Source organism: Geotrypetes seraphini, chromosome 7, assembly GCF_902459505.1.
Source record: "Geotrypetes seraphini chromosome 7, aGeoSer1.1, whole genome shotgun sequence".
In the NCBI taxonomy this organism is placed as follows: domain Eukaryota; kingdom Metazoa; phylum Chordata; class Amphibia; order Gymnophiona; family Dermophiidae; genus Geotrypetes; species Geotrypetes seraphini.
The window spans coordinates 18,936,869-18,956,305 of record NC_047090.1 but is presented as its reverse complement, the minus strand read 5'-3'; the positions used below and the strand labels follow the sequence as shown (position 1 = coordinate 18,956,305).

General features: G+C 44.5%; 1 protein-coding gene across 5 annotated transcripts in view; it reads right to left on the bottom strand.

Annotated features, from left to right (window-relative positions):
• Window positions 1-19,437, bottom strand: part of DDX11 (DEAD/H-box helicase 11) — a 249,208-nt gene that overhangs the window by 74,742 nt on the left and 155,029 nt on the right. For all 5 annotated transcript variants that reach the window (XM_033952044.1, XM_033952040.1, XM_033952045.1 and 2 more), the window contains one exon: window positions 6,607-6,719. In XM_033952044.1, the coding sequence (XP_033807935.1) occupies window positions 6,607-6,719 (113 nt within the window). The remainder of the gene's footprint in view (window positions 1-6,606; window positions 6,720-19,437) is intronic.

Here is a 19,437-nt window from a genome sequence, read left to right as displayed (position 1 = left end):
ATTGACACTGCCAGACAATAGGAATCAGTGGTAAGGTACTATCATGGTTTAAAGCAGGGTTGTCCAACCTGCAGCCCAAGGGCCGCATGCAGCCCCGTGAAGTATTTTGTGTGGCCCCGGTCGAGGGCGATGCAGTGTTTTTCTCTGCTGCCCCCGGGTATTTACCGTCTTCCGGCTCCCTCCTCTGTCTTGCTGCAGCGTTTGTGCGGCCCCAGAAACAAATTTTTTCGGTCAATGTGGCCCAGGGAAGCCAAAAGGTTGAACACCCCTGGTTTAAAGGATTCCTACAATCCAGAACATACAGAGTTAAAACAAACAAAGAAAAATCCGAGCCATGGTCTAACCCCTGTGGAGTACCTCAAGGATCACCTCTTTCTCCCACACTCTTCAACCTATACATTGCCTCCCTCGGCTCCTACCTAGACAAACAAGGTCTAACCTCCTACAGCTATGCAGACGACATCACTATTCTCCTTCCTTTTGATCAACCAGCACCATCCATGGCAGACACAATACACAGAACACTTGAAACAGTGGCAGCATGGATGAAAGACCACAAACTGAAACTGAATCAGGACAAAATAAACTTCATCCTACTCGAAAATAACAAAACCCCAACCATAACAAAACTTGTCATAAACTCTACAACATACCACATCTAACCCACTTAAAACTCCTGGGAGTGCTAAAGACAGAGGCTGTACAATGCAGCCACAAATTAACAAAACAATAAAAATATCATTCGCAGTCATGAGAAACCTGAAGCAAGTCAGAAAATTCTTCGAGAGAAAACAATTCCAACTCTTGGTGCAATCCCTAATCCTAGGTCTCATAGACTACTGCAACATACTATATCTCCCCTGCACAGCAACCATGATAAAACAACTACAAACAATACAAAACGCATCTCTAAGATTGGCCTACTCACTGAAGAAATTGGACCACATCACAGAGGCATACCACGACTCACACTGGCTCCCAATACAAGTGAGAGTACACTTCAAATTTTACTGCCTACTATTTAAAGCAATAAACGGAGACAGCCCAGCTAATTGGAACAATCGACTAATTCAATCTACCTCAACCAGACATAGGAGAATCCACGCACTATTCATACACCATCCAACCAAAAACGTCAAAAGAAAAAAAACTGTAAGACAACTTCCTAACCACTCGAGCTGCAACACTCGACCTCCAACTCTAAAACTTATTGGCCTCGACCACAGACTACAAAACCTTCAAAAAAGAAATAAAAACCCTTCTATTCAAAAAACACATAAAACCGAACTCAATCAGAAATGTCCCAAACATCACCTGCAACTACTCCATATGTACTTCTAATACCATGACAATTCAAATGTAATCCTTAGCAACTCAAAGAAATGTACAAACTACTCCCTAAATACTTCTAATGTCCTGACAATCCATTTGTAATTCGCCTTGAACCGCAAGGTAATGGCAGAATAGAAATCCCTAATGTAATGTAATGTGAAGAACTTATGTGCATGATAGAAGAGCGGGACTTAGGTGTAATTGTATGTGATGATCTTAAGGTGGCCAAACAGGTTGAAAAGGTCATGGCAAAAGCTAGAAGGATGCTAGGTTGCATAGGGAGAAGTATGGCAGTAGGAAAAAGGAGGTATCGATGCCTCTGAGACCTCATTTAGAATATTGTGTACAATTCTGGAGGCTGCACCTTCAAAAAGATATAAAAAGGATGGAGTGGGTTCAGAGGAAGCCTACTAAAATGGTGTGTGGTCTTCGTGATAAGGCACATGGGGACAGACTTAAATATCTCAATCTGGAGGAAAGGCGGGAGAGGGGAGATATGATAGACATATTTGCAAGTTCCAATTTGCAAGTTCTTCCAGAATTAATCCAGGTACCTCTCCTCCCTTGTAACAAAAAAAAACAAACAACAAAAAAAAACCCAAAACTGTTGTAATTTCACTGGAAATGTCCAGTTAGCTCTTTTGTAATCCGCCTTGAACTGCAAGATATAGGCGGAATAGAAGTCCCTAATATAATGTAATATTTAAATACCTACATAATATAAATGTGCATGAGTCGAGTCTCTTTCATTTGAAAGGAAACTGCAATGAGGGCATAGGATGAAATTAAGAGGTAATAGGCTCCGGCGTAATCTGAGGAAATATTTTTTTATGGAAAGGGTGGTAGATGCGTGGAACAGTCTCCTGGAAGAGGTGGTGGAAACAGAGACTGTCTTAATTCAAGAGGGCCTGGGATAGGCACGTGGGATCTCTCGGAGAGAGAGAGAGATAATGGTTACTGCAGATGGGCAGACTAGATGGGCCATTTGGCCTTTATCTGCCGTCATGTTTCTATATTTGAATCAATTCATTTATTGATACACTAGCATTGTATTCAATAGCCACTGTGCGATTTGGTTTTAATGAACTAGTTAATTTTTAAAAGGAGAGGTATTCCACTGTTGCTTCTTTTACATTAAAAGGGTACTGTGTGAGCTGGTGCATTGTCACAATGCACGAACCAAGAGGGACCATTTTGTACACACCTTTCTCATGCCAAGATTTTCAGTTAAGATTTTCCTGTTTCTCTATCGATGTTTACTTGATGTGCTGTGCTTCTTACAGTCAGTTGATTGTCTGTGAAGGAGCATTTAGCCAGTAATCATGTGGGATAGGCATGTGGGATCTCTTAGAGAGAGGAAGAGATAATGGTTACTGCGGATGCAGTGGCGTACCAAAGGGGGGGGGGGGCGGTCTGTCCAGGGTGCACGCCCCAAGGGGGTGCACAGCCAGCCACCCTCCCTATTCTGCCGCTGCTCCGTCTAACCACCGCATCCCGGCACCGGCTCTCCCACAGAGTCACTCCTTAACCCGGCCAGCAACTGCGTGGTAGGTGGAGGCAAAAGGTGAGGCAGGCTGGTGGGCGGAGAAGAAGTGCAGGGCCCACAAGACTTCACCTCCGGCGTCAATTCTAACGTCGGAGAGGAAGTTCTGGGCCAGCCAATCGCTGTCTGGCTAGCCTGGAACTCCCTCCCCGTTAGAACTGATGCCAGAGGTGAAGTCTTTGTAGGATCGGCGCTTGTACGCACCAGGCCTGGCTCGGGGAAGGAGCAGGGAGAAATCGGCTGCTGGCTTGGGGGTGGGGGTAGGGAAAGAATCGGGGAAGTGGAGAAATCGGCACGATGGCTTTGTGGGGGCCAGGGGGAGAGAGAAAGAAAGGCAGAAATAAAGAGGGGGTCCAAGGGGAGAGAGAAAGAAAGGCAGAAAGAGGGGGGCCAGGAGGAGAAATAAAGGCATAAAGAAAGAAATATTGGCTTTACAGAAGAAGGACCAGAAACTCATGAAATCACCAGACAAAAAGGTAAGAAAAATGATTTTATTTTCAATTTAGTGATCAAAATGTGTCCGTTTTGAGAATTTATATCTGCTGTCTAAATTTCACACTATGGCCCCCTTTTACTAAACCGCAATAGCAGATTTTAGTACAGGGAGCCTATGAGCATCGAGAGCAGCGCGGGGCATTCAGCACAGCTCCCTGCACTAAAAACCACTATCGCAGTTTAGTAAAAAGGGCAGGGGTATTTGTCTATTTTTGCATAGTTGTTATTGAGGTGACATTGCATAGAGTCATCTGCCTTGACCTCTTTGAAAAAAACCCCGAATATAAATGATAATTAACATTTTCTCTGCATACAGTGTGCTTTGTGTTTTTTTAAAATTTTATTGTTGGTAGATCTTTTTGACTTGGTCATTTTAAAAGTAGCTCACAAGCCCAAAAAGTGTGGGCATCCCTGCTGTAAACAGTGGTGTCCTTCCCAGCTTGTGCTCCCTCCTGCGGTTGTTTCACTTCTGGCCGGCTCCCCTACTCAAAGCCGCAGGCGTCGGCTCCTCATGCAATCCATAGCTGCGTCGGAAGCGACGTCACAGAGAAGGCTTCCAACGCAGCCGTGGATCATGTGAGGTGTAGATGTCCGCTGCTTTGTGCAGGGGAACTGGCCAGACATGCTGAGCAGGGAAGAGATGTTGCTGCTGCACAGGGAAGGGGGGAGAAATGCTGTTGCTGTACAGAGAAGGGGGAGAAATGCTTCTGCTGCACAGGGAAGGGGGTGAGAGAAATGCTGCTGCTACTACACCCAATTGGGGAGACAGAGGGAAGAAGGGAGAAGGAAGACAAGGGAGAGGAACCAGAGATGCCAAGTCCATGGGAGAGAGGGAAAGGAAAATAGGAAAGGAGATAACAGACCATGAATGGAGAGAAAGAGATGCCATGGCATGGGGGGAGGGAAGGGAAGGAGATAGAGATACCACACCATGGTGTGGAGTGGGAAGGAAGAAAGGAAAGGAGAAGAGAAAGAGAGAGATGCCAAAGCATAGGGGAGGGGCTGGAGACAGAAAAATGGAGAGGGGGTGAAGCTGAAATGAATCATGTGCAAAGGAGAGAAGGGACCCCGCATATACAGTTTATTGAAGGGACATAGAAAAAGGGAAGATGTCATAAGGAAGAGAGAGAGGGTTGACAGTAGATGGAAGGGGCAGACAGAGTGTGGGCAGTAGATGGAAGGGGTAGAGAGAAAGGGCAGAAGCTGGGTGGAAGGGGCAAAGAGAGGGCATATGTTGCATGGAAGGGAGAGAGGACAAGCGCTGTATAGAAAGAAGAGAGCAAAGAGAAGATGATTAAAGCAGAAACGACAAAAGGTAGAAAGATTTAATTGTTGCTTTACTTAGAATCAAGTATTGTAACTGTATTGATAAAAGTTTATAAATAGGAAATGGAAATAAGGCAATTTTTTGGACTAAATCCCTTTCCTCAGGACAGGATAGCATAACAGCAGTATACTGTACTGTTCTGAAGAAAGATTTGGCCTCTGAAAGCTAATTAAAAAATGGATTAGTCCAATAAAATGGTATTTTCTTATTTGTTTTAATTTTATTTGTTAATTTGTAAAGTGGTGATTGTTATGTATCAGTTTTTTCAAATTTACATCTACTGTCTTTATATTTTACACAGTATTAGGGGACGTGTCACTATTTTTGTGGTGTTGCATTGTATGCAGAGTCTGGTTTCTTGGCGGTTCAGTTTAACTTTTGTCTACATATTTCTATTTTTAGTTTGTGATTATTCCATATTGGGCGAGGGTGTATCTCTGTTCTGTGTGTATGAAAAGGACATAGTTTTCAGTTGGCATTGACTGCAGGATCAATTGACTGTGCGGGATCTGGCTTGTTTAGTTTTACAATATATGTGTTGGTGTTCTAGTGTCACTGCAATGATTAAGATGCTGCCTTTTCCTAGGTACACTCTTGTTGTGCGATATGTGGATTGTTACTAAAAATCATATTTTTGATATAGATGGGGGGGTGTCAAAAAGTGATGGGCCCTGGGTGTCACATATGCTAGGTAAGCCACTGTGTGGATGGGCAGACTAGATGGGCCATTTGGCCTTTATCTGTAATCGTGTTTCTATGTAACTGTACTGGAACACCCTCCCATCTCACCTAATCTGGACCTCAATGATTTTTTCTTTACACAAAAATAAAGAAAATATTGAAAGGAAGACATTTTGATGACATTTGGGACATCAAGGGTAATATGATGACAGCTCTGATGGACATTCCAGAAAAAGAATTCAAAAATTGCTTTCAAGGGTGGACTAGGTCCTGGCGTCAGTGCATAGCTTCCCAAGGGAAGTACTTCGAAGGTGACCATTGTGATATTCAGCAATGAGGTATGTAGCACTTTTCTAGGATGAGTTCATAAACTTAATTGTCATACCTCATATATTAAAACCGTATGAAACCCATTCATTTTCCTTAGCCATAGGTAATTTATATGAACTTAGGGACTTATTTTTGGTGTATCATAAGAACATAAGAATTGCTGCTGCTGGGTCAGACCAGTGATCCATCATGCCCAGCAGTCCGCTCCCGCGGCGGCCCTTAGGTCAAAGACCAGTGCACTAATTGAGTCTAGCCTTACCTGTGTATGTTCTGGTTCAGCAGGAACTTGTCTAACTTTGTCTTGAATCCATGGAGGGTATTTTCCCCTATAACAGCCTCTGGAAGAGCGTTCCAGATTTCTACCACTCTGGGTGAAGACGAACTTCCTTACGTTTGTATCCAATTCCTAGATGTGATTTATTCTTATCCTTCACACTGATCTGTGGAAAATCCCTCATATCCCAAGCACTCTCCCACTTCAAGTATTTAACACCAACATTTAAGGCATCTCAGCACTGGAGTCTTTATAGAGAAATAAAATCAGCACTAAGCTTCTTTGATCCGTCTCCATCTTGTATGTACTCGTTTGGCATGGATGATAAGTAATAGAGGTTGTAGGACATAAGCTTTTGAGGCTATATCAGTATTAGGGGTATCATAGCTGGCTGTACTGGTTTGGCATGGATGATAAGTAACAGAGGTTGTAGGACATAAACTTTTGAGGCTATACCTCAGTATTAGGGATATCATAGCTGGCTGTTCTGTTATACAATGGGACAGACGACATTAGCAGCCATTCTCCTTCAAATGGCAATTAAGTAGATTCCTTTCACCAACTTTCTGAGTAATCTGGTAGGCAAACCTATCTAGGTCTAATAGTAGAAGACTCCAAACTCACCGGCTGCATGGTGCCCCCAGCAATTATAACAGAACGACATTCCTTCACCACTTCAGCAAAGTGCACTGCTGGATTAAGCAACAGGAACTTTAGAGTGCTTTGGCCCACGGTACCTGGGGAAGGTGTGGGGGGAGGGGAATGCCAAACAAAAAAAAAAAACAGACAAAGACAGTCAAAAGAAGGTCAACTCGAGCTGGATGCAGCTCACAGTCCTGCATTAAGTTGTATACAGTACTTGTTTCCAAGCAAATTAAAAGCTATATTAGCTCACAATACTGCAATATTCTACCCAAATGTATCCAAAGCCAGAGAGGCAGTGGCTGTACTTTTCTATTCTAAGCATTCATAGTTTCAGCTTTGAATGCCTATTGATACTGCCTTCCAATCTCAGCTAGTACTCAAACTATCAAAATCTCAATATATCTTCTGCTAGGCACAAACAATCAAGCTCCATCCAACTTCTTGACATTTGCATTAAGAAGTTTCCTCTCTTGGGGGGGTCACGTGACCGGCTACGAGATGGCTGCTTGAATCGTTCACTCGCTCCAGCCTGACTTTTAAAAACAGCATCCGGCGCTTCTAACTGCTCCTATCAGGTCAGCAAACTTTGCTAAAACCTTCCTAATGGCTACTAAATCAAATAAGCCGGACGGATCGGCTGCTTCTGTCCCCCACGCCGCTCCGAACGCATCCAAGCGTTCTAAACATGAACCGCCGTCCCCGGACAAGGCCTCAACCAAGCTCCTCGTGGCGGACGCGTCCCTGTCTCACGACCTACAAATCCTACAGGGACTTATGCACGAGAATTTAGCCGCGACTGCGGACATTAAAGCGGAGCTTAGCATAATCACCTTACAATTTAAACAATTAGAAGCTCGGCTGGACCTCTCAGAAGAACGTCTAACCGCCCATGATGCCCAGCTCCTAACCATGCAACGTGGTCTGCAAAAAATGGATCTCATACAGAGAGATTTGGACGACATGTCTAATCGAATGAGACGCAGTAATGTACAAATTATTGGCTTACCAGAGTCTGCTGAGGGGAAAGATATCATTAAATATCTGCAATCTCTCCTCCCATCCCTTCTAAACATCCAATTTTCACCTGCTCTAGAGATAGAGAGAGCACACCGTGTACCTTCTGGCCCTCCTATACCATCTAAAACACCGAGACCTGTGGTTTTAAAGCTTCTTCGATATCCTCATGCCCTTCAAATACTGCAAACTGCCAAAGTCAAACAACCTCTTCTTGTGGATGGCAAAAAAATCTTACTTGTACCTGATCTCTCTAAGAACACAGCTCAAAAAAGAAAAGCTTTTTTAGCTATGCGACCTCAACTTAAACATATCGGAGCACAATATGGATTATTCTATCCGGCTAGAATGAGAATTACTTACCGTAATTCTACCAAAAATTTTGATGAACCCACTGAATTGCAAAAATACCTTGATGACAACATTGGAGCCATGACTTGAATTTTGCTGTTGTTTTCAACATGCTTTCAATAATCTGCTTCAGGCTGGATGCACTGTTTTGAATTTCCTTTAATGGCTGGGGCTTTGGACGCATGTTAAGTGTCTCTCGTCCACATGTGCCCCCATCTACAGTATCTACTTTCCCCAGTTTTTATACTAAACTACATTACTTGTTTTTTATGGCTGCACCTTATTGTTTCTTTTTACTCAGAGCCTGGTATTGTTTACCACCTCCTTTTTTTCCATTTTTTTGATTTATGTACACTCTTGCAACCTATTACAGCTCTGATCCGGAGACATAATCTATACTCCTTTGAGCATTTCCTCTCTTTGGGACCTGCAACCTGTTCGAGACACCAATGTCAGCTTCTACCTCTCTGACCCTATGGTCAAGCTAAACATTGTTTCCCTTAATGTTAAGGGCCTCTCTAGTCCAATAAAGCGAAAGAAAATACTACAATATTTCAAACATCTAGGGGCAGACATATGCCTCCTACAAGAGACGCATGTCAACCTCGCAGAAGCGCAGAAGCTTACCGGAGGATGGATCCAACACTGCTTCGCTGCTCCCGCCTTGGGAAAAAGAAATGGGGTTATTACTCTCATTCGCAAATCACTCAACTTTCAACTGATCGTTCACTCCTTTGATCCCATGGGTAGATGGTCCTATATCGAGAGCACCATTGATGGCAAACCATTGAATATATTGAACCTGTATGCACCTAACTCTGATGACCCCTCTTTCTTTCAGGATTTTCATACCATTTCCCATTCCTCTTTTTCGGAACACACTATTATTGCTGGAGACTTTAATTTCCCATTGGACCCTTTTCTTGATAGATCCTCTCTCTGCCGCCCTGCCAAACTGAGGGTCCGCTCGACTCTTTCCAATTTAATGCAAACATATGGCTGGAACGACCTTTGGAGAATCTTTCATCCCACTACCAAGGATTTCACATTCTACTCTGCGCCCCACAAATCATACTCCAGGATTGACTACTTTTTAACATCTAAAGACATTTTAAATATCACATCTACCACTACTATCCACAACATCTCTATATCCGACCATGCCGCCATATCATGTTCTCTCAATTGGTCTACTGATAAGACATATCGCTCATGGAGAATGAACACCCAACTTTTATGCAACGAAGAGTTTGTATCTTACATCACCGCTGAATCCAATGCTTTCTTCGCTAGAAATGAATCCTCCGTATCCAAATATGCTACTGTATGGGAATCCTATAAAGTCTGGCTACGAGGTGAATGTATCAGCTATACAGCTCATCAACTCAAGACTAAGAAAGCCACACTTCATAGTCTAGAGCAAGAAATTCATTCCCTGGAATCTCAACTATATAACTCCTTTGACTCTACTCTCTACAAGTCTTTACAACAGCTTAAATTCCGATATAATGAGATCTTTAGTTCATCTGCATCTGTTTCCATGTTCCGCCAATCAGCTACATACTATGCTACCTCCAACAAGGCGGGACATCACCTAGCTTCTTACCTTAAAGGACAAAGATCCAAACACCGGATTTCTCATATCAAATCGCCTTCTGGCATGACCTATACTAAAACTTCTGACATACTTAAGGAATTCCACTCTTTTTATGCCTCTTTATACACTTCGGAATCCACCTGCTCAGAAGATATCATATCTGACTTCCTACAATCTGCACACCTCCCATCTATTGCCACATCTCAACATGAACATCTACGACAGCCTGTCTCTGCAGATGAAGTACAACGAGCCATTTCCTCTATGGCTTCCTCTAAAGCGCCAGGACCGGATGGCCTTCCTGCGGAATTCTTTAAAACTTTTCAGTGTCTTTAATTCCATGCCTTTTATCTTATTATAAGTCTATTATTGTTTCTCCCAATTGCCTCTCCCGCTTCCATGAAGCTAGTATCATTGTTCTTCCAAAACCCAACAGAGATGCTCAGTTAATCAAAAATTATAGACCCATTTCTCTACTAAATCTGGACTATAAGATATTTGCAAAAATTTTGGTTCACCGATTAGAATCTGTTATATCTTCCCTTATACATAGAGATCAAGTTGGTTTTTTGAAGGGACGCTATGGTGCTGATAACACTAGATTATTATGTCATATCCTGCATTCCACTCTGTCAAAGGATCAACCTTACTTGGTAGCTTCTCTTGATGCTGAGAAGGCCTTTGACAGAGTGGAATGGAATTACCTCTTTTGTGTTCTACGACATTTTGGATTTCCTGCTGAATTTGTCCATATGGTCTCTCTACTGTACAACGCCCCTACTGCTAAGATTGTAGTTAATGATGCTCTTTCTGATTCTTTCATACTACAACGAGGTACTCGTCAAGGTTGTCCCTTATCCCCCCTATTATTTAATTTAGCTCTCGAACCCCTTTTAGCTCATATCAGATTGTCCACCTCTATTAAGGGAATTTCCATTGCTGAATTGGAATTTAAATTATCTGTTTACGCTGATGATATTCTTCTCTACTTGTCTGATCCTGAACAATCTTTACATTCTCTTATTGTTCTTATCTCTCAATTCTCCTCCATGTCTGGCTATAAGGTCAATTGGGACAAAACCGAACTTATGCCCCTTAACGAAGCTTGCACACCCTTTGTTCTCCCATCATACCCATTTACTTGGATATCTACTGGGATGAAATACCTAGATGTTCCATTTGATAAAGATCTTAAAATAACAGCGAACCTCATCATGGCTAAGACTGTTTCCTCAGTAAAATCATCTCTATCCAACTGGTCCCCTTTACACCTTTCTTGGTGGGGGAGACTTGATACCCTTAAAATGATGGTAGTTCCAAAAATTACATACATGTTCACCATGTTCCCTATTCTCTTTCCTAATTCTTTCTACAAACAATTGGAAAAACTTCTTTTCGACTTCTTATTAAACTTAAATCTCCTAAATCGGCTGGAGGGGTTAATTTCCCTGACCTATTTCTTTACCATCAAGCATTTTTATTAAAACAAAGTACTGAATGGCTACACTCCTCTGAGTCCCTTGACTCTACACTAGCCCCCAATTGGCTTCGCCTTGAACTGGCCCTCTTACATCCTATACCTTTACTTCGACTCCTTGGATCCACTCACCTACAAACCAAGCCTCCTAACCCCCTACTTCTCACATCTCTCCGAACTCTGCAAGACCTAGACCGCCATCTGGACTGTCCCTGGTCTCAATCCACCTTTTGCCCCCTATGGAGAAACCCTAAACTCCTGATTGGGAAACAACCGATATTCTGGCTTCCCTGGACCACTAATCAGATTTGGGACATTGCTGCACTATGTCACTCAGATGACTCCTGGCTCACTTTCCATGAGCTCCAGACTAAATATGGCCTTCCCGATTCTTATTTTTATCAATGGCTGCAACTACGTTCGGCCTTACGAAAACTTCACTATGATCTGAAAGTTAAACGTCAGCCTCCGACTTTATTGTCTCTCTCTAACCAATATCGTGCTCTGGGTCATGCAGCATCTAAGTTTTATAATCTCCTCAAAGAACTACGATATCCGCCCCTTCCCTCTGTCAAAAAGGCTTGGGAAGAAGATATTGGATGTCCTATCTCTGATTGTGACTGGTCCTCTTATCTACAATCTGTTTTTCATTCCTCTAGGTCAGCTTCCCTAACCCAGAGCTTATTCTTTCTATGCCATAGAGCTCATTGGACCCCAATTAAATCACACCGTATTAACCCTACTTTTACAAAAGAATGTTGGACATGCTCTACTGATATAGGTTCCCTTAAACACTTGCTATTTCTATGTCCCTCTGTACAATCATTTTGGTCATCACTCTGGAACACTATTTGCTCTCTTTTTCATATCGATGTAGCTCTATCATATCAAATGCTATTACTCAAGTCCTCTGCTCTCCGTCTCCTCTTTCTCGTCCTGATGCTTTCCTCTTTGACATACTTATCTCTTTAGCTTTGAAACTTTTTCTTAATTCCTGGAAAGACCTTTCTAAGATATCTGTGACACAATGGTGGAATCTTGTCTGTTTGACTTATAGATATGAAGCATATTTAGCTAAAAAAGATGACAGAGTCCCACAATTTCTTTCTAAATGGAAATCCCTCAAATTATACCTCCAAGGCTCTGATTCTTAGTTACTTTTTTATATTTTATTAGTCTTCCTCCTTATTTCTCTATATCCATTTCTTTAGCCTTCTCCTCTTTTCTTCCTTCTTTATACTTTTCATACCATAGACAAAGGTTTATTCATGTGATTGATTTTTGTTCATCTTGTTTAATAGTCTACGGTGTGGGACACTGTCAAACGCTTTACTGAAATCCAAGTACACTATGTCCAGAGACTCTCCCGAGTCTAGCTTTCCTGTCACCCAGTCAAAGAAGCTGATAAGATTGGATTGGCATGACCTGCCCCTAGTGAATCCATGTTGACAGGGATCCCTCAGATTCCCCTCATCCAATATCGTGTCTAATTTCCCTTTAAGTAGAGTTTCCATGAGTTTACACACTATTGATGTGAGACTTACTGGTCTGTAATTCGCAGCCTCCGCTCTGCAACCCTTTTTGTGCAGAGGAACAACATTGGCAGTTTTCCAGTCCAGGGGGACTCTCCCCGTACTTAGGGAGAGATTGAAGAGCATGGCTAACGGTTCCGCCAAAACATCGCATAGCTCTCTGAGCACTCTTGGGTGCAGATTGTCCGGTCCCATGGCTTTGTTCACCTTGAGTCTTGACAGTTCTCTGTAAACATCAGCTGGTGTGAACTCAAACTTCTGAAATGGGTCATCCATGCTTTGCTTTGCATCCAGCCGAGGCCCGTGCCCTGGTGCCTCGCAGGTAAAGACTGAACAGAAGTAATCATTCAGTAGTTTGGCTTTATCGGAGTCAGTTTCCACATAATTCCCGTCTGGCGTTCTAAGGCGTACTATCCCGTTTGTGTTCTTTTTCCTGTCGCTAATGTATCTGAAGAAGGATTTGTCCCCTTTCTTGATGTTCTTCGCTAGAGTTTCTTCCATATGAAGTTTGGCTTCCCTGACTGCTGTTTTGACCGCTGCAGACTTTTTCCTGTATTCAATGTTTGCTTCTTTTTCCCCCATGCGTTTGTATGATAGAAATGCTCTTTTCTTCTCCTTGACGAGGTGTGATACCTCATCTTTGAACCATTGGGGTTTCCTTTTTCTTTGTTGTTTGGTTATCGATTTTATGTAGCGGATAGTTGCCTCATGAAGGATCGATTTCAAGGTTGTCCACATAGCTTCCACATTATCAGTTACTTCTTGAACCTGTAGCATCCGGTAGACAAAATCTCCCATGCGTGCAAAGTCAGTGCCCCTGAAATTGAGTACCCTTGTTTTTGTTTGTGATCTAGGGAAGACTTTCTTAAGGTTAAACCATACCATGTTATGGTCACTGGTGGCTAGCGTCTCTCCCACCGAGACATCCGAGACGCTTTCCCCATTCGTAAGTACCAGGTCCAGGATGGCCTGGGCCCTAGTGGGTTCTACTACCATTTGTTTGAGCCTTACTCCCTTCATGGACGTTAATATCCTCCTGCTATCACAAGTTGTCGCTGATAGTGTGTTCCAGTCTACATCAGGCATGTTGAAGTCTCCTAATAGAACATCTGGGGAATTTTTTCTTAATGACTAAGTTGACTATCTCTACCCTAAATGTGGACGGGATTCACTCTCCTATTAAGAGAAAAAAAATTTTGACCTGGTTCTGAAGGAGGGGGACTGATATAGCCTTTGTGCAAGAAACCCATCTTTCCGTTGCGGAACACCTCAAGCTGCGGAGAGATTGGGTGGGCGAGGTCTGCTCGTCTTCTTTTGGTACCCGGAAGCAAGGGGTTGCCATCCTTATTCATAAACAATTGCCCTTCCATACTCTTAAAGTTCACCAAGATCAGGATGGCCGCTATGTTATAGTCTTGGGGGAATTATGGGGGCATAAGTGGTTATTGTGTAATCTGTATGCTCCTAATGTGTATAATCATAAATTTTTTTCAGCTTTGCTTGCCAAGATAGCCATGTATCCTGATTACCAACCGTTGGTGGGAGGGGACTTTAACATCACTGTGGATCCTGCCTTGGACTGTAGTCCGGCAAAGAAGGGGGCAAGGGACCACGGGGGCAAGGGACCACGGAGCCAAGGGGGTAAATTTTCTGCTTAGCCAGTTGCAGCTGTTAGACATTTGGAGGATTTTGCATCCCACGGAACGCACTTATACCTTTTATTCCCACCCCCACAATGTATATGCTAGGTTGGATTATCTGCTGATCTCGCCCTCTCTGCTCCCCAGGGTGTCTGGGATCGCTATTGAGGAGTTTCCTTTGTCGGACCATGAACCTGTTGTCATGGAGCTTCAGTTTACGCCGGAACCCGAGGAGCGCCATTGGAAATTTCCGTGTTATCTCTATAGAGATCTTGACTTTCATAAATATCTTCGGGAACAGTGGTTGGAGTATAGTTCTCATAATAATACTGATGATGTTCATCCAGTGACCTATTGGGAGGCTTCCAAGGCGGTTCTGCGGGGGTTCATTATTGCTTACTTTCTCGCAAGCGGAAGTCCATGGATGCGGAGTTACTGACTCTATTGGGGGACGGCACGCCACAGTTGAGGGCACGCCACCGTATTTCTCTTTCGGCGGATGACAAACTTCGCTTGCTGACCGTCCGGCGGCAGATATATACAATCTTGATGCAGCGGGCTTCTCGCGATATCTATTTTCAACGGTATAAATTGTACGCCTGGGGGGGGGGGGTAAGACAGGGAGACTGTTGGCCAATTTGGTCCGGCCTCCGCGTACTCGTCAGGTTATCCTGTCCATCCGGGACCCGAAGGGTACTTGTTTCACGCAGGAACGGCAGATTCAACAGCAATTTGTTCACTTTTATGAATCTTTGTATGCTAACCGCCCGTTCTCGGATGCTGATAGGGATGCTTTCTTTCAGGGGCTCACGCTCCCTAGGCTGACAACAGCCCAGTTGGAGTGCTTGAATGTCCCTATTAGTTCTGAAGAGATACAGCTTGGCATTAAGCAGCTTAAGTTAACTAAGGCACCTGGCCCCGATGGGTTTGGATCTGAGTACTACAAGATTCTGTTGGATCAGATCTCTCCTGCTTTGGTGGGGGCGTTTAATGCGCTCTCTGGGGTTTGGGGACTCCTAATATGGCCCATGTTGTGCTGTTGCCTAAGCCTGGCAAGGACCCGGCCCAGGTGGGTTCCTATCGGCCTATTTCCCTCCTTAATCAGGATGCTAAACTTTTTGCTGCGATCTTGGCACATAGATTGAATGCTTTTTTGCCACTTTTGATCCATGAGGACCAGGCCGGCTTTGTGCCGGGCTGATATGCGACGATGAATCTGGTCAGGGCTTTGATGGCCCTTCATTCCAGGCGTGGTTTGGAGGGCGAATCGGCTATTGTAGGCCTGGACATGGAGAAGGCATTTGATAGTATCTCTTGGCAATATCTCTTCTGGGTTCTGCGTCAGTTTGGCATAGAGGGGTCTATTCATCATTGGATCAGTAGCTTGTATATCCAGCCGCAGGCCAGACTTTTAGTCAATGGTCAGTTTACTGCACCGTTTGCTTTGGGAAGGGGGACGCGGCAGGGCTGCCCATTGTCCCAGTTACTTTTTGTGTTAGCTATTGAGCCACTGGCTGCTAGGATTCGAGGTGATCCGCATATTCAGGGCATTCGTATTGGGGGCAAGGAGAGTCGCATTAATCTTTTTGCCGATGATATTCTCCTTTATCTGGACCAAACCCGATGGGATTTAGGGCGGGTCCTCGCTTTGATCCGTTCCTTTGGAGATCTTTCCGGTTTGCGCATTGTGATAAATCTGAACTTCTTCCCTTACGGTCTACTAAGGTAGAGTCCTGGCAAGCGAGTCTTGAGATTCCACCGGTGTAGGGGCCGATGCGTTACCTTGGTGTATATTTAAGCACGGATCTCAAGCTTTTGTACCGATATAATGTGACCCGTCATCTGGAGGCGATTCAGCACCTGTGTGATAAATGGAGAGATCTTCCGCTGGGTGTTTGGGGTCGTGTGGCTTTGACTAAGATGGTCCTTCTGTGCCGCTTTGGGTTACTGATAAAGAGGTGCGCACACCTGGCTTGCTTCTTTGCCATAGGCCCCTTTTCTCCGGGCTGAATACTGATAATGTTATCTCTACTTGGACTTACTACTTGATTGCTGTTTTGGCTGCCTTGTTAATGCGAGGTTGACTTCAGGTGCTTTGCACTTCCTAGGCACACAGTTTGTGTGTTTTGAATACCCACTTTGTGACAGCCTTCATGCCTAGTGCCCTTTACTATGTTGGTCTTTTTATTTGATTCCTTTTGCGTTATTGTTTTGCACACACACTGGGTGAAGAGATCTTGGGGGTCTCTCTTTGGTTATTTTTCACATGGTTTCTCCATTTTTTCCTCTGGTGTTTTGGAGCCATTGAAAAAGATTGTGGGGTTTGGTGGAGGGAATGATGGGGAGGGGGGGTTGGATTGGGGATATTTTTGAGGTTGGGAATGGGTAGGCAGGGTGGGCATGCGAGAAACAGTATAACTGTGATTGTATGGGGTGTTATATACTGTTATACTTTTCAGGCTTGGCTGCTGAATTGTTGGACACCTGAGGTGAATGCTGGGCACCCGGGTGTCCCCTAATTGATTTTTTGTACATTACACTTTTTTAAAAATTTGGGAGCTAAGTCACCTTCGTTGCTGAGAGTAGAGACCTGGAATGTGTCAGGTGGGAATTCTCCTATTAAATGGACTAAATTACTATCTTCCCTACACCGCCAAGAGGTGGACATTGCCTGTCTACAAGAAACCAAATTGTTTGATGTAGAACATATGAAACTCAAAACTGGGTAGGAGAGGTTTATTGTTCCTCTAATTGTAAGAAAGGTGGGGTAGTAGTACTTATTAGTAAAAGTCTACAGTCTCAAACTAAACTACTTGCTAAAGACACTAATGGCCACTTTGTCCTCCTTACTGTGGGTGTCCCCCTTTCTAATGTGAATCTGATCGCATTGTGGTCACTGTTGCCTAGTGGTCCACCCACTTCTACCCCACTTGCAGGCCCCCCTAATCCGTTCAGGATGAGGTCAAGAGTAGCACTCCCTCGTGTCGGTTCCCTGACCAGTTGCTCCATGAAGCAGTCCCTCACAGCTTCTACAAATCCTGTTTCCCTACGGGTCACTCCAACTGCACTAGGGAAACAGGATTTGTAGAAGCTGTGAGGGACTGCTTCATGGAGCAACTGGTCAGGGAACCGACACGAGGGAGTGCTACTCTTGACCTCATCCTGAACGGATTAGGGGGGCCTGCAAGTGGGGTAGAAGTGGGAGGACCACTAGGCAACAGTGACCACAATGCGATCAGATTCACATTAGAAAGGGGGACACCCACAGTAAGGAGGACCGCAACAACTGCGCTCAACTTCAAGAAAGGGAACTATGTTGCTATGAGGGAAATGGTGGGGAGGAAGCTCAAAAACATCTTTAGGATGGAGACTGTGGAAAGCGCCTGGACCCTATTCAGGGACACCCTGCAGGAAGCACAAAGAAGGTACGTCCCCAGTTTCAGGAAAGGCTGCAAGAACAAGAGGTCAAAGGACCCAGTTTGGATCTCAACAGAAGTAAAGAGGGCAATAAATGACAAAAAAGTATCCTTCCGGAGATGGAAAAAGGACCCAACGGAGGAAAATCACCAGGCGCACAGGAATTGCCAAAAGGAATGCCACCGAGAGGTTAGAAAAGCAAAAGGAAAATACGAAGAGAGGCTGGCCAGGGAAGCGAAAAACTTCAAGGCATTCTTCAGTTACGTAAAGGGGAAGCGACCAGCGAGAGAGGAGGTGGGGCCGTTGGACGATGGGGATAGGAAGGGAGTGATAAAGGAGGATAAAGAGATAGCTGAGAGGTTGAACACGTTCTTCTCGTCGGTTTTCACGAGAGAAGATATATCTAATATACCGGACTCAGAGGAGCTCATGAGTGGGGAACAGGCTGAAAAATTGGAGCACATAGAGGTAAGTAAGGAGGATGTCCTCAAACAGATAGACAGGTTAAAATGCGGCAAATCACCGGGTCCGGACGGGATCCACCCAAGGGTTCTGAAGGAACTAAGACAAGAAATAGCGGACACAATCCAGCATGTTTGCAACCTATCCTTAAGAACTGGAGAGGTACCAGAGGACTGGAGATTGGCGAATGTCACACCTATCTTCAAAAAGGGATCGAGGGGTGACCCCGGGAACTACAGGCCGGTGAGCCTGACTTCAATTATAGGGAAGATGGTGGAAGCTATGATCAAGGACAGCATTTGCGAACACATTGAGAGAAATGGCCTACTGAGAAAAAGCCAGCACGGATTCTGTAAGGGAAGGTCGTGCTTAACGAACCTTCTGTACTTCTTTGAGGGAATAAGCAGTCGGGTGGACAATGGGGAACCCATCGACATCATTTACCTCGATTTCCAAAAGGCTTTCGACAAGGTTCCACATGAAAGGCTGCTTAGGAAGCTGTGGAACCACGGGGTGGGAGGGGATGTGCACAGATGGATCGAGCACTGGTTGTCGGGTAGACTGCAGAGGGTCGGAGTAAAGGGCCAATTTTCTGACTGGCGGGGAGTCACGAGCGGTGTGCCACAGGGATCGGTGCTGGGGCCGTTACTCTTCAACATATTTATCAATGACCTGGAAAAGGAGGCAAAGTGCGAGGTTATAAAATTTGCAGACGATACCAAACTGTGCGGCAGAGTTAGCTCCAGGGAGGAGTGTGAGGACCTGCAAAGGGACCTAGACAAGCTTGAAGACTGGGCAAACAAATGGCAAATGCGCTTTAACGTGAAAAAATGTAAGGTCATGCATATAGGGAAAAAGAACCCGTTGTTCAACTACAAAATGGGGGGGGCATTGTTGGGAGAAAGCAGTCTTGAGAGAGACTTGGGTGTGCTGGTGGATGCATCACTGAAGCCATCTGCACAGTGCGCAGCGGCCTCGAAAAAAGCCAACAGGATGCTGGGCATCATAAAGAGGGGCATAACAACCAGGACGCGGGAAGTCATCATGCCATTGTATCGATCGATGGTGCGTCCTCATCTGGAATACTGCGTTCAATATTGGTCGCCATACCTCAAGAAAGACATGGCGGTACTTGAGAGAGTCCAAAGGAGAGCAACGAAACTGGTAAGAGGGCTGGAACACTGCCCATACGCCGAGAGGTTGGACAGGCTGGGGCTCTTCTCTCTGGAAAAAAGGAGGCTCAGGGGTGATATGATAGAGACCTTCAAGATCATGAGGGGCATAGAGAGGGTGGATAGGGACAGATTCTTCAGGCTAAAG